This window comes from Eptesicus fuscus, chromosome 1, assembly GCF_027574615.1.
Source record: "Eptesicus fuscus isolate TK198812 chromosome 1, DD_ASM_mEF_20220401, whole genome shotgun sequence".
Lineage (NCBI taxonomy): Eukaryota > Metazoa > Chordata > Mammalia > Chiroptera > Vespertilionidae > Eptesicus > Eptesicus fuscus.
The window spans coordinates 72246997-72261907 of NC_072473.1; the positions used below are offsets into that span (position 1 = coordinate 72246997).

Consider the following 14911-nt stretch of genomic DNA (forward strand, 5'->3'; position numbering starts at 1 on the left):
GCCACTCCCATCTGGCCTGCATAGTTTCTGTTGAGAAATCAGCTGACAGTCATATGGGTACTCCCTTGTAGGTAACTGTTTTTCTCTTGCTGCTTTCAAGATTCTCTCTTTGTCTTTTGCCCTTGGCATTTTAATTATGATGTGTCTTGGTGTGGTCCTCTTTGGATTCTCTTGTTTGGGGTTCTGTGCGCTTCCTGGACTTGTAAGTCTATTTCTTTCACCAGGTAGAGAAAGTTTTCTGACATTATTTCTTCCAATAGGCCTTCAATATCCTGCTCTCTCTCTTCTTCTGGCACCCCAAAAATTCGGATGTTCGTATGCTTAAAGCCATCCCAGAGGCTCCTTACGCTAACCTCACACTTTTGGATTCATCTTTCTTTCAGCCTCTCTGGTTGGGTGTTTTTTGATTCCTCATATTCCAGATCTTTGGTTTGACTCTTGGGGTACGTTGATCTACAGTTGAGTTTCTGTATATTCTTTATTTCAGACAGTGTATCCTTAATTTCTGACTGGTCCTTTTCCATTTTTTTGGCATTCTCATTAAGGTCCTTGAAGGTCTCACTAAGTTCCTCGGAGGTCTCTTCAAGTTTCTCAATGGTTTTTAGAAGATTCTTGAGTAACCTTATAAATGTGGTTCTGAACACTGTGTCGTCCAGTAGTTTACTTTCCTCCATGTCTCCCATTTGTGACATGCTTCTGTGTCTCCGCATTTTGGCTGCCTCCCTGTGTTGATGGAGTGGCTTGGTGTGGTAGGTGACCTATAGGGGCCAGTAGCTCAGCTTCCCCAATCACCCAAGGTGGTCGCTCTTAGTACACCCCTTTGTGGGCTGAGTGCAAAGTCTTGGTGTAGTTAAGTCTTGATTGCTGTTGGTACACTGGGAGGAATTGACCTCCAGGCCAATTGGCTGTGAGGACCCGCTGTGTCTATAATGGGAGAACTGCTGCGCTGGAGACACACTTATGGTGCAGGACTTGTTTCAGTGGGGCTTTGGTGCTCACTGAGTCTGCCTCCCGAATGTGTCACTTATAAATGTGAGGAGTTGAAATCTGGTGTCTCACACTGACCACTAGGTGCATTGGTTTCTGAATCTCCAATGGGGTGCAGGTCAGCTACTGTCTGAGGCTGCCCTGCAGGTGCTACAGTGAGAACCACAGTCCTCTCCTCCCTGCTTGGAGCTTGGAGGCTTTGGCACTGTCTGTACCGGGTTGCCAGTTTACTAGGTTACACTGCAATAGAGAAGGCCATTCATATGCAAAAGCCACTGCTTGGAGCTTGGGTGTGTTTGTAGATTGTGCGGGGCGGAGTCTCAGGGCGTCACTAGGCTAGGGCGTGGCAAACAGCGAAGGCTGGCAGTGAGCTGTCTCGACCGCGTCCCCACGTCTCGTGCCTCGGCACAGCAAACAGTTATTCTTGCACGCAGCTCTGAAAGCACGCCACCCTCACTTTCTGACCCGAGTACCAGGTTGCAAGTTTACTAGGTTAAACTGCAATAGAGAAGGCCATTCATATGCAAAAGCCGCTGCTTGGAGCTTGGGTGTGTTTGTAGATTGTGCGGGGCGGAGTCTCAGGGCGTCACTAGGCTAGGGCGTGGCAAACAGCAATGGCTGGCCGTGAGCCGTCTTGACCGTGTCCCCGAGTCTTACGCCCCAGCACAGCAAATGGTTATTCTTGCACACAGCTCTGCAAGCAAGCCAACCTCACTTTCCAACCCGATGGCAGACAGCCCAGTTTCTCCCCAGAAACTGGATCTCAGAGAGATCGGGAGCTTGTCTCTCTTCAGGCCAAAGAAAGCAACGCCCGCTGTCTACCGGGCTCCTCCACCAACTGGCCAACGGTGCTCCACCACCAGCTCATATCCCGCGCATGCCCCCGTACCTCAGTTTTTCAGCGTTTGTGCCCTGAATGCTCTTTTCTCTTTCTGTCCAGTTGTAGAGCCTCCAGTCAGCCAGCTTTTCCCGTGGTTCTGGGTGATAAACGTTTTGTCTCTTAGTTGTAGTTATGAAATTATTGTGGACGGCAGCAGTTAAAATGTTTACCTACGCCGACATCTTGGATCTTTTTCGATATTCTTGTTTTTTAAAAAGTATTCCAGTCTGGCTGGTGTGGCTCAGTGGTTGAGCATCGACCTATGAACCAAGAATTCACAGTTCAATTCCTGGAGTACATACTCGGGTTGCGGGCTCAGTCCCCAGTTGGGATGTATGTAGAAGGCAGCAAATCAATGATTCTCTCTCATCATTGATGTTTCTATCTTTCTCTCCCTCTCCCTTCCTCTCTGAAGTCAATTAAAAATATATTTTAAAAAGTATTCCACAATAAAGAGTTTATTTTTTTATTCTTTTGGCTTTTGAACAAGAGGCCTTGCATTGTCATTTTACACGAGGCCATGTAAATTATGTCACCTCCCTTGCCTCTGTCCCAACCTGTCATCCAGACATCAGATTGGTGTCTAGGCCCTTTTGAGAGTCTCTGAAAGGCTAAGACTAAGGCTGTGAGTGTGTTAGAGCCCAGCGGAGAAGGCCAGCATATGATGAGTTCTGTGCTCTGAGCTCTTCTAGATCTTGGGAAAGGCAGCAGCAGCCACAGAATGCAGAGGTCCCCACTCAGCCCTAATGGTGTTTCTATGAGAAGCCCCTCCTCACCATGGTAGACAGCATGGAGTTGTAGCATCCTAAAGCTGGAGGGGATCTCATTCATTGTTCTACCACAACTCCTTCCTCTACCATTTAGAAAGAACATAGAAGCACAGAGAGGGGTAGAAGACTCCCAGCCTCCAGAGCCCTCCAGCGAGTAAGTGACAGCCCAAGTCCTGCCCAGCCCAGAACCTGGTGTTGCCTCCCTTTGACCCAGATTGGCCCTGCCTTCCCCGGGCCTGAGTATTTCCTAGCAGCCTGAGTTGCTATCCCACTTTTCCTCAAAGACCCTTCCTTGTTTCTCTGAGCATGTACAGGGTGTGTGTGTAGGCCCTGGTAGGATAAGGCCAGAAGCAGAAAAGAGAAGGCTCTAGTCATTGCATTTCCCACTTGACTATTTCCCCTGGGGTGGAGGTGGGGGAGGAGAGTCTGAGAGCCACAGCCTGGACAAGGCCTGCTGTAGTCCACAGCAGCAAGTCCTGAGACCAAAGAACTGCCATGGGTGTCATTAGGAAAGAATGCAGAGGCAGCAGCAGTGGCAGCGGGGGGAACTTCAGGGCTGGAGGGCAGAACTCAACTCCAGGCTGACTGGCCCTGAACAGTGAAACGAGACCTCCAAGGAGTCTGTGCTGTAGAGGGGCTCAGAGGGAGGAGGGCTCTGATCATGCTGCAGAAGTGCAGCCTCACCAGGGTACAGGAATCCCTGAACTAGAAACCTGTGGGCTTCCTCAGATCCCTTATAAAATGGCCACGCCCCTGGAGACCGTTGTCATGGCAGCGCTGACAGGGCTGACTGTCTTTCCCCTGCACCCTGGCTGCCTTGCCAGCCTTCAGCTCCAGTTACATGAAAAGGCCTGTGCTGCCCACTCCAGCTGCACATAAAGGTGTCTGGAGCCCACTGCCCAGGAACAGTTTTACAAAGTGGTTAGAGGTTCAATTTCTCATGTCATACTGCTGTGGTTTAAATCCCACCTTAGCTACTTACTATCATCTGTGTTTCTGTGGGAACAATCTGTAACATCCCAGAGCCTCAGTTTTCTCACCTGTAAAATGGAGCTTCTTAGACTTCAACTCTCACTAGCAATAGTGAACCCAGCCACATATCGTCACAGGACCTTACATCAGCAGTATCAAATCAAATCTATCAGAAGGATTATTTCACAGCCCCCACCCTGATCACACACAGACAAGGGGCCGATCACATTCCTTTGTAACAAATGGTTGTCACCATTGTAGGACCACCTTCACCTATTCCTTGTTGAGAGCCCTTCCTCTCAAGGGAACCCCAAATCAGTTACAGTCAGGCAGAGACTTAGAGCCAATACCAAGACACTGTCTTCCTTCCTCCTTTCCTAGTTCCAAAACCTCCTACCTCCCTTGTCTGCCCACCCCCTATGTTTACCAAATTCTCATCAAGGATTAATTTATACTGGTTTGGGAGCTTCCAGGGGCAACTGTGTCTTCTATTAGCAGCACTAGAAAGTAATCCTATCCTGAGAAGTCACACTGAGAGAGGAAATGAAGGGAACTGGCCCAGCCGGGCACACACTCCTGGCTGCCACGCTCAACAGGAAAAGGAATTTTCTATTTGGAGTCAGAGCTCTTTGCTGAGATCTCCCTAGATCTTTCCTGAGATTGGTGCGCTTTAAATTAATATTTTGTAGCTAATGTACTGAATAACAGAACCTGGATTCAAAGAATGAGGGAGAGAATCTGACAAGACAACATTTAACCCAGAAAAACAGAAGCTTCTGTACATGGGTTAAAATGGACTTATAGTAGTATATTAACAGGGATGTATGAAACAGATCTGGGGGGAGGGTCTCAGTTGACTGCAACTTAAACTGGATTCAACTGTAACCCTGTCAAGGTAGTTCAGTTGGTTAGAGCATTGTTCAGCTACACCAAGGTTGCTGGTTCGATCCTCAGTCAGGGCACAAACAAGAATAAACCAATGAATGCATCAATGGGTGGCAAATTGATGTTTCTCTCTCTCTTTTTCAAATCAGTAAAATAAAAAAAGTCTCTATATCAATTATGCAATGCATTTTTTAAAACATATTTTTATTGATTTCAGAGAGTGGAAGGGAGAGATAGAAACATCGATGATTAGAGAGAATCATTGATCAGCTGCCTCCTGCACACCCCCTATTGGGGATCAAAGCCTGAAACCTGGGCATGTACCCTGACAGGAAATTGAACCATGACCTCCTGGTTCATGGGTCATCACTCAACCACTGAGCCACACCAGCCGGGCGATGCAATTGGTTCTTTAAAAAAATACACACAACTGGATTCAACTGTGATATGGAATCCACAATATCTGCTATGATCTTAGGATGCAGGTATAGACATATAGTGGCTATTCTAAAATGAAGGATGTGATAAGATCACTTCATTCTACACTAGTCAGAATATTTAGTATTTTCAGAGAAATTTACAAATTCAGGAATATATAGGATGGTGAGTTACTTTGAAAAGATGTATCACATCAGAAAGAGATGAAATAAGAGAGGAGGTTTTTTATAAGAACATAACTGTTTAAGGATTAAATGAGATAACATATTGAAAGTGCTTAGAATGCCCAATATAAGTGATCAATTAATGTTAATAATAAAAGAATGATAATTAGTGTTATTAGCACTATGTCATACTATTATTATTACTATTATCATAGTTAATGCTTATAGAGTGCTTTCTGTATGCTAGGACTCAGTGATGGCGAACCTATGACACACGTGTCAGCACTGACACGCGTAGCTATTTCTGATGACACGTGGCCGCATGCAGAGGATGAAACATTTGCTGCTCCTGAGGATGAAACATTTGCGACTAGAGTCTTGGAGTTAGTTTTTTCCTCAAAGTGACACACTACCCGAGTTATGCTCAGTTTTTTGGTGAAGTTTGACACACCAAGCTCAAAAGGTTGCCCATCACTGTGCTAGGTACTCTTCCAGGCCCTTTACATATACTGACTCGTTCCTCTTACCAATCCTATAAGGTAGGAACTATTATGTCTCCAAGTTTGAAGATGAGGAAGTTGAGTCACAGAAAGGTCAAGTAGATTGCTTCACAGATGGGAAGGGGAAAGAACCAGAACATTGACTCTGGTGTGTCAGGCTATCAAGGGTAAAAGGCACTTTTGTATTTTATACTTGTACCCTCCAGAGGGTAGAACCAAGATCAATGTGTGTAAACTATTGGGAAGAAGATTTCAGCACAACAACATCAAAAACCCATTCTGAATGATTAGAATTGCCTGAACTTTCAATAGGGGGTCTTTTAAGGTAATGAGTTCTCCATCACAGGATGTAAGGAAAAAATGATAGAAATGAAGAAATGAATGAAATGGGGCTCCTCTTGGAAAGAAACCATACAAATAATGAAACCAAGCCTTGGTGGAAAAAAAAAAAAGAAATATAGTGCAGTACAACTTGGCTTTAAAAAGTAACAGTTATGGAAAATATATAAAGGTGAACTAATATCTGTCTTTTTGCTATCTCAGCCCAGAATAAATTAAATGTTGGACAAAAATATACAAAATGGAAAATTTCACGTATGAATTTGTTTGGAAACATACTAGATGGTTACACTGGATTTGAGAGAAGCAATCCCAAGAGCTTCACAGATCTGATCACCATCTACCCTGAAAGTATAAAATTCAGAGAAGAGAGGTATAGTCTGCTCTCTGGAAGAAAGGGCATCTGCATGAGAAAGTAGCATCCAGGCTGACGGGAGTAGGTGAGATGCAGGCATGAGGGTGAAGATCATAAAACCCAATTTGATCCCAAAATACAGATTTGTAATGGCAATTATGTTAGCATGATTTTAATCCCACTAATCAGTGTGTGGTCAACAGAATTACTGCACAGTTTAATATGAATGTCCTCTGTGCTGAATCTATCTTTTTGGGTCTAGGAGTCCCATGCCCCAAATACTTGCTGATTTAGTGAATTAATATAAACTTCCTCAACCAGCAACACCAAGAGATGGCTGGTTAAGGATCTGAGTCCCAGCAAAATCTCTTGCTTCTATTATGAAAAATAATGACTGAATAGTATATATATATATATATATATATATATATATATATATATGGTTATATACTATATATATATACTTATATACTATTCATAATATAAGTATATATATATATACTTATATTATGAATAGTATATACTGTATACTAGTATACTAATATTATTTACATTACTCTCTCCCTCCTCTCTCTCTCTCTCTCTCTCTCTCTCTCTCTCTCTCTATATATATATATATATATATATATATATATATATATAAATAATAAAAACACAATATGCTAATTAGACTGGATGTCCTTCCGGAAGACCTTCTGGACGAAGATGGGCTGCAAGGGAAGCCCAGGTCGCGGGTGCCTGCCCAAGGGAAGCCCGGGTCCAGGGTGTCTGCCGGCGGCCAGAGGGAAGCCTGGGTCCCGGTTGCTGGAGGGAAGCCGGTGCTGGAAGCTGGGGAAAGGAAGGCCTACTCTTGCATGCATTGGGCCTCTAATATATATATATATGATGTCACACTCTGCACCAAAAATGCTCCCATTTCAGATAAGTTTCCAGACTATTTGTACTTGGACAAATATATATTTTGATTTATGAAATTCAAAGTATTCAGTCTTTTTAGAATTACATACTTTACAAACTTAATTCTTTCTAGAGTTCTAGAACTGAATGACTACCAAATTAGACTAGACTCTAGAGCTTCTATTTGTGATATAGGTGTGGTGGCTCACAAAAAAATAAAATTCTTAAGTAATGGAAAAATGAAAGGTTATCTCCCCTGAAAGTGATAAGAGATGCAAACCATGTTGACAGAGCCTACATAGACATGACAGAGTTATGGATGTGGATTTAAACTGGGAGAGGTGGCATATGATATTGATTCATTAAGGAGAAATAGTCAAATTTCAGTGCAGGATCTGGAGTGAAGGGGAAATAATGGGCCTTGGTGACTGACGACGTGAGGAAGGGGGAGAGGTGGTATCAGGGGAAGCTGCTGAGGGGAAGAGGCAATAATCCCCAAGGCTGGATACTGACTGTCCCTGGTAGCCAGGAAAAGGCAAATATAAACAAAGAGAGGTGAGTGACGATGCCTAGTGCATTGGGGATCTGGAAATATTGGCAGATTGCTGCAGCACCGCCGTGGGTCAAAGTGGTAACTGGGGATCTGAGCTCGGCGGTGACGCGAGGCCCTCACGTGACCAGGAGCCTATGTCTGCCCAAGTCCCTCTCATCCTGGTCCTTTTTGCCAGTCCAGACACCGTCTGCCCTTTGGTCGAGGGGAAAAGCAGAAGGAAGTAAGTCCCCGCGGTCCTCTGAAATCGGTGTGAGTGTCAGTGCTGCCCAGTAATCCTAGGGATCAGAATGGCAGAGTCCAGGTCTTTCCCTATGCCAGCCCCGCGCCCGCACTTCGGTGCAGAAAATGGTGGTTTTGGGGGTGGGGAGGTGAGTGGACCAACCCTGGGAGGGAGCCACAGACACTTAGATATAGTTTCTAAATAATCCTTAGCTTCCACATCCCGCCTGAAAAGAAATGATGAGCACCGAAGGGTGGGGGTGGGGGGCACGAAGGACAAAGCTTGAGACGAAGGGAGACATGGAGGGGGTGGGGGTGCCTGGCTGAGGGGGTAGCAGAGCCGGCTGGCGCGGGGTTGGCGGCTGGTGCCCAGAAAGGGGCGCGAGTGTCAGTCAGTCCTTCCTCCCTACCCGACTCCCTTCCCCCTACCCTGTCTGGCGTCCGGCTGCAGGTCTGCAGGTCACAGCGGAGAGAACGCCTGGGAGCAAACGGCCTGGAGAGGTCCGGGTCCGGGAAGGGGTGGGCAGGGCACCGCGCTGGGGTGCGAGGAAGGCCGCGGGTGGGAACCGAGTCGCGGTGGCGTTACCGCCCCGCCCCTGCCGCCGCGGGAGAGGCCCCGGGCAAGGCCTGCTGGGAAAATGGTGGGCTTTCGGGAAGGAGGGGGCGACCTGGGCGGGGTCCCGGAGGTCAGGGCTTCTGGGCCTGGGTGGGTGGGTGGGAGGACCTGGTCCCCGAATCAGGAAAAGGCAGCTTTTGGAACCCAGGGCCGGGGTTTTGGTCCAGCCACCACATACGCTGACTCGACTGCCTTTCTTGTCTCCCCTGAATCACTGTGCTTATGAAGGCTGTTCCCAGCATGGACAGACCCTGCCCGGCGACTGCACAGCCACAGGGCGCGCCGAAGACGGACGAGGAGCCGCCTCAGGCAGAGCCCTCGCCCGAAGAGCCTCGTCCGGAGGAGCCTGGTCCGGAGGAGCTTTCGACCGAGGAGCCGTCTTCGGAAGAGCAGTCCTCCGAGGAGGAGTTCTTTCCTGAGGAGCTCCTTCCCGAGCTCCTTCCCGAGCTGCTGGTGTCCGAGGGGCGCCCCCCAGAGGAGCGCCTTTCTGGGCCGGACCTGTTCGAGGCGCGCCCGCCCATGGAGCAGCCTCCGTGCGGGGTGGGAAAACACAAGCTGGAAGAAGGGAGCTTTAAGGAGCGGCGGGCTCGCTCTCGCCCGCAGTTTAAAGGGGACATACACGGCCGAAATTTGAGCAACGAGGAGATGATACAGGTAGCAGAGGAGATGGAAGAGATGAAAAGAGTACGAAACAAATTGATGATCATGCACTGGAAGGCCAGACGGAACCGTCCTTATCCTATTTAATGCGTCCGGCCTTTAATGCTGGTTGGCCTAATTTCAGTATTGCCACTCGAATCCCTCTCGCCATCTTCCTAATTTTAACTTTTTTTTTGGCATGGCTTTATTTAAGGTGTTTCGCTTGTAACTGGTGTAAAATTGGGCTTCCTTCCCCTCCCATCTGCAAGTCTCCCTATCAATCATGTGTCTCATCCATTTGCATGGACAGATGGACATTATATATTGTGAAGTGAAAAAAGCAATTTTCAAAAAGTATATGTAGTATCCCATTTTTGTAAAAAATGTATATTTATATATTAATATGCAAAGTAAAACAAAGTATATACTTCAAAGGCTTAACAGTGGCTGTCTTTGTGGTAAGGTAATAGGTGTTTGTTTTTCATTTTTGCTTTGTTGGAACGTCTCATTTTTTTAGGGACGAACACATTTTACTTGTGTTGCAAAAAATTCCACACCCCAATATAATGGGGGAAATGTCAAGCAATTTACACACTTACCACCTTATAAAGACAATGTAGCACTTAATAAATACTCGTCAGAACTATTAAGTAAATCCCATGTTTCTTCTGAATCTCAGGCAGAAATATGTATTTGTTTAACGGTCAATCTTTTCCCACTTAAATAGGAGTAATACTTGACTTACAGGGCTGCTGTGGAACAAAATGAGGTAAAAATCATGTGAGCTGTGTGGTTTTTCCCCACCTGCAGCATTCAGGACCCCAACCCCTAGAGCAAGCATGTCAAACTCGAGCCAGGAAGGAGGGCTCACTTGCATTCACAATTCCTGTGAGATTCCAGGTGAACTCCACATTTTATTCCTGCCCTGCTTTTCGCTTTCCTTGGATACTGTCATGTCTGTTAGGCACAACTGCCCTTCTCTTGGGTCCTGCTCCTTCCATGACCCCCATCACTGAATGCAAGTCTCACTGATCGCTCTGGAGTCCCTGCTGAGCCAAAGCTGAACTGTGTCTCCTACAAATATTCAGTGAATGCCCCTCCTCCAGCTTTAATATTATACTTACCCAGGTGGATACCATCCCAGTGCTGCTTAAATGTCAATGTCTTAAAGAACTCTTAGCAAAATAGTCCTTTCTATTTTTTTTTTCTGAAAGCTTCCCTTTTCTTCATTGGACTCAACCATCAGTTCATTGGGTCCTGGCTAGGAAACAAATTTGTGAGCCAGACACAATGATGTGTACTTGGAATTGGAACCTCCTTCCCAAATAATCTCCAATGATTTTGGTTTTAAGTGCTTAATACTTGCTTTAGGCTGAGTTCTCTTCTGGCAGGCTTGCCTGATCAATTCAGCTGACTTGCTCAACTTGTTTACACTAATGAGGAAAGTAAGGCCCAAGCTTGGACTTTTCCTTTCTACCCCATTTACAAAGTACTTTTGTGTGTGTGTGTGTCAGATATTATGATTCCTCTGTTAAACTACCTTTATAAAACCTATGATTTTGTTCTATTAATTATGTTAATTCTAGACACACAGATGGTGGTTAATAATTTTTTAAAAGTATGACTCGGGCCCGGCTGGCATGGCTCAGTGGTTGAGCATCCACTGGGCCTATGAACTGGAAGGTCAGGGTTTGATTCCCGGTCAGGGCACATGCCCCGGTTGTGGGCTCGATCCCTGGTGTGGGGCATGCAGGAGAAAGCCGATCAATGATTCTCTCTCATCGGTGATGTTTCTATCTCTCTCCCTCCCTCCCTGAAATCAATAAAAATATGTTTAAAAAAAGTATGACTCAGTCATGAAACCTAATTTCTGTTTGACTAATAAGCTTCAGTGAGTGTTAACTTCTCCAGAAGGTATACTTTGCAGTTCCAAAAGGATCATGGTGGGGTGGAGGGATTATTTTCCCAGATTTAACATTAAAATTGGTTATATATTTTATATATCAGTGTTTCCCTTATTAAAAATGCAGAGACCTGGGCTCTACCCCAGACCCACTAAATCTGCTTTTCTATAAATTAGCACACAAATCATAGAGCCACTGCTGTATACAATATACTCCTGATTTTTAAAAATATATATTTTATTGATTTTTTACAGAGATGAAGGGAAAGGGATAGAGTGTTAGAAACATCGATGAGAGAGAAACATCGATCAGCCGCCTCCTGCACACTCCCCACTGGGTATGTGCCCACAACCAAGGCACATGCCCTTGACTGGAATCAAACCTGGGACCCTTGAGTCAGCAAGCCAACGCTCTATCCACTGAGCCAAACCGGTTAGGGCAACTCCTGATTTTTTTTTTAAATGTTTTTTTTATTGATTTTTATAGAGAGAAGGGGAAGAGAGAGGGAAAGATAGAAATATCAATAAGAGAGAAACATCAATTGGCTGCCTCCTGAATGCCCCCTCCTAGGGATGGAGCCCGAAACTCAGGCATACTCCCTGACCAAGAATTGAATTGATAACCTTTTGGTTCATGGGTTGATGCTCAACCACTGAGCTACACCAGCTGGGCAATATACTCCTGACTTTAGTACTAATAAACTATGACACAGAAGAAAATACAGATGATTGTATCAAAATTAAAAGGGTGAAAGTCTCGTTCAAGCACATTTTAATTTTTATTATTTATTTTTAATATATTTTTATTGATTTCAGAGAGGAAGGGAGGAGAGGGAGATAGAAACATCAATGATGGGAGAGTATCATTGATTGGTTGCCTCCTATATGCCCCACACTGGGGATCGAGCCCGAAACCCTGGCATGTGCCCCGACTGGGAATTAAACCTTGACTTCCTGGTTCATAGGTCAACTCTCAACCACTGAACCCCGGCTGGGCTTGACTTTGTTTTTATTTCTTTTCACTGTGTGATGCCATTTGGGAGGGTCTTCATGTCTCCAGAGCAGTCTTGAAGGTTATGGCAGCCTGGTGGATGCTGGTGGGGCTGGATTCCGGCTGGAGTGAGATGAGGGTCCAGGGGCTCACTGTGGCAGTTTGACAGACAGGATGAATCCATCGCCCTGGTGCTCTGAGGATCAGAAGGACTCACCCCACCCACACTCGTCTCCAGGTTGTCTGGCTTTGGCTTCTCTGCTCCAGCCTGCAGCAGGCACCAGACCCTCCTAGGCTGATGGCCAGGCAGTCCTGGACATACTAGTACTAACCTGGAGGACGATGGCTGGCCCCATCTGAAGGCAGAGCACTTTGCCTTTCCCTCCTTCTCTGTTTCTCTTTTGGATAACTTTGTAGGGGAGGAGATAAAGCCCCCATTTCTAACTGTGAACATTGCTTGGGATCATTTTTGAGCAAAATGTCTGACCTGGGCTTGACCAGGTAACTTGGGCCTGAAGCAGCCCTCTCTCATCACTCCCCTATCCACTTTGCTCAGATTCCAAGAAGGGCCTTGAATGTGTCCCAGCCTGTTTGGATGGTTCTGCGGTGACTTTAACTGTGTGTGTGCCTGATGCAGTGCTTGTGATGTCTGCATCAGCCCAGGCCCAGGGGCACAGGAGACCCCAGGTAAAGGGAGCTTGCAAAACCATGTGGTCCTTCAATTCAGGGGGAAAAGGGTGTCACTACCTGTGTGAACACCCCCATGCACTGCAAGTCCAGCCCACGACTTAGGGCCAAGGTGGTCAAGCTGTGAACTGGTGTGAAGATGCTTCTGAAGACATTGATGGTGGAGGATCAGCAGCATCCAGAGCCTGGTTCTCGGTTCCCTCACCATCTCCCTGCCCATGTAGAATGCTGTATCTCCATCCCATGTCCAAGAGGTGACTTGCCCGGCCAAATCCAGAGAAGAAAGCATTGAGGGTCTAGGACCTTGGAGAGAGAGCCCTGTGCTAACCAGAATGCCCTGGCTCTTAGAAGACAGTGCATGAGAGCCCTGTGGTGAGGCAGTGGAGAGGGATCAGGTTTCCGGTCCTTGCAAAATACCCAGAGATTCCTCTCTCTCCAATTCAGAAATACTAATAGAAACTCAATTACCTTAACAAAGGAGGAATAAGCTTATACAGATTAACAAGAGGCCAATCCTGTGTTCTAACTCAGATTTGTCTGAATAAAATTCTGTCTCCTTCCCACTCTACCATACTGCCTTCAATTTTGATTATAGTTCTTCAGGGTTTAGGAAATACGTAGTTAACTTAGACTTGCTAAGTATTATATCCTTGTTGGTTTGTGCATTTGGGTGAATTTTCACATTATATTTACCCACATAGAATTGTCCAGTCAGCAGGTAGTTATTGTCCAGATAGTTAGATTTAATTATCGAGTTTGGAAAAGAAATCAGCCTGGAAATATGGATTGAGACTGTGGATACCTGGCACATAGTAAGCACCCTATGAATGAATATTTATTGAAATAAATGAATGAATGAAGAATTTAATTGTATTTCCTTCTAGCCTTTAATATGAATATATATTTTTCAAAGTAAAGTGGGATTGTATTGAATGGACTGATTCAAAACCTATGTATAAAAATCAACTTTTTCTTTAAACCTTCCTTTTACCAAGACAATACCCTGTAAAAATATGTTTTCATTGATTTTTTTAGAGAGAGAAAGGAAGGGAGAGGAAGAGAGAAACATCCACGAGAGAAACATTGATCGGCTGCCTCCTGCACGCCCCCTACTGGGAATTGAGCCCGCAGCCTGGCTTTGAAGAGTATTTAGAAAATAGAGGTCAGCGCGCCATCTGGTGACCAGAGCGAGAACTGCGAGCTGAACGCAGCTAACAAAGTACAGAGAGGGAAGGGGCAGAAGGTGAATGTGGGGAGAAGACTTGTTATTATGGAGGGCAATGCCTCACCCTGCCCCACACTGGCCTCTTCCTAGGGTGAGGGGTGAGATGATATAAGAAACAACATATAGTAGTTAGATGTTTATTTTCTTGTCTCAAGTCAAAATAAGTCTGTGTGTGCATGGGTGTTTAAATTGGATGGTGTTATTTTCACTTTTTCTCTGATTGTGGAAATTATATGTTTCTACTAGAAAACATCAAATGTAGAAAAGTATAAAAGAAGATATAAGTTACTTATAGTTCCTTTACCTGGAGAAAATAATTGTAAATATTAACATACATGTAGTCATATTGTGTGTATAAATATCTCCTTTTATATACTCTATCAATGTACTTTTATATAGTATATATGTATATTACTTTATTATACATTCAAATACCTTTATGTATTCATATATATAGGGTGTCCCCAAAATGTATATACAATGTCTATAAATTCTATTACATTTTGAAAATTAAATGTATTTTAATAAACACTGCCTTTATAATTATTCAAAGTGTATATACATTTTTGGGGACACCCTGTATATTTGTAGTTATGTTTTTTTTATATTTTTTATTTATTTTTAGAGAGAGAGGAAGATAGAGGCAGAAACATCAATAGGTTGCCTCCCATATGCACCCCAAATGGGGATCAAGCCTGAAACCTGGGTATGTGCCCTGACTGGGAATCAAACCGGTGACCTTTAGGTGCACGAGATGATGCTCAACCAACTGAACCACACCGGCCAAGCCTGTAGTTATATCTTATATATTTTATTTATTCTTGTCTGTTTTCTATGCACATGACATTCATCCAATATGAGTATTATAACAACCACGCCCCTTGATGCGAG

At 45.0% G+C, this 14911-nt stretch overlaps 2 protein-coding genes and 1 long non-coding RNA gene across 6 annotated transcripts in view; 2 read left to right on the top strand and 1 right to left on the bottom strand.

Moving 5' to 3' along the window:
• The window catches only part of TCEAL4 (transcription elongation factor A like 4), a 57447-nt gene extending 50472 nt beyond the window's left edge, over positions 1-6975 (top strand). Inside the window, exon 3 of the transcript XR_008557065.1 lies at positions 6961-6975. The gene's annotated coding sequence lies outside the window, so the exon portion shown is untranslated. The remainder of the gene's footprint in view (positions 1-6960) is intronic.
• LOC129150394 (uncharacterized) overlaps positions 1-8548 on the bottom strand; it is a 66045-nt gene extending 57497 nt beyond the window's left edge. Inside the window, exon 1 of the long non-coding RNA XR_008557145.1 lies at positions 8389-8548. This is a non-coding gene — a long non-coding RNA (uncharacterized LOC129150394). The remainder of the gene's footprint in view (positions 1-8388) is intronic.
• TCEAL1 (transcription elongation factor A like 1) lies at positions 7782-9648 on the top strand. 4 transcript variants are annotated; one of them, XM_028136050.2, is made up of 3 exons: positions 7782-7960; positions 8411-8460; positions 8804-9648. In XM_028136050.2, the coding sequence occupies exon 3, from the start codon at positions 8816-8818 to the stop codon at positions 9320-9322; it is 507 nt and encodes a 168-aa protein (XP_027991851.2). In that variant the 5' UTR covers positions 7782-7960; positions 8411-8460; positions 8804-8815; the 3' UTR covers positions 9323-9648. The 4 variants fall into 4 exon arrangements, with proteins under 4 accessions (XP_027991851.2, XP_054577491.1, XP_027991852.1 ...); XM_054721516.1 differs by lacking the exon at positions 8411-8460 and having other exon boundaries at positions 7782-7989; XM_028136051.2 differs by lacking the exon at positions 8411-8460.
• The last annotated feature ends 5263 nt before the right edge of the window (positions 9649-14911 follow it).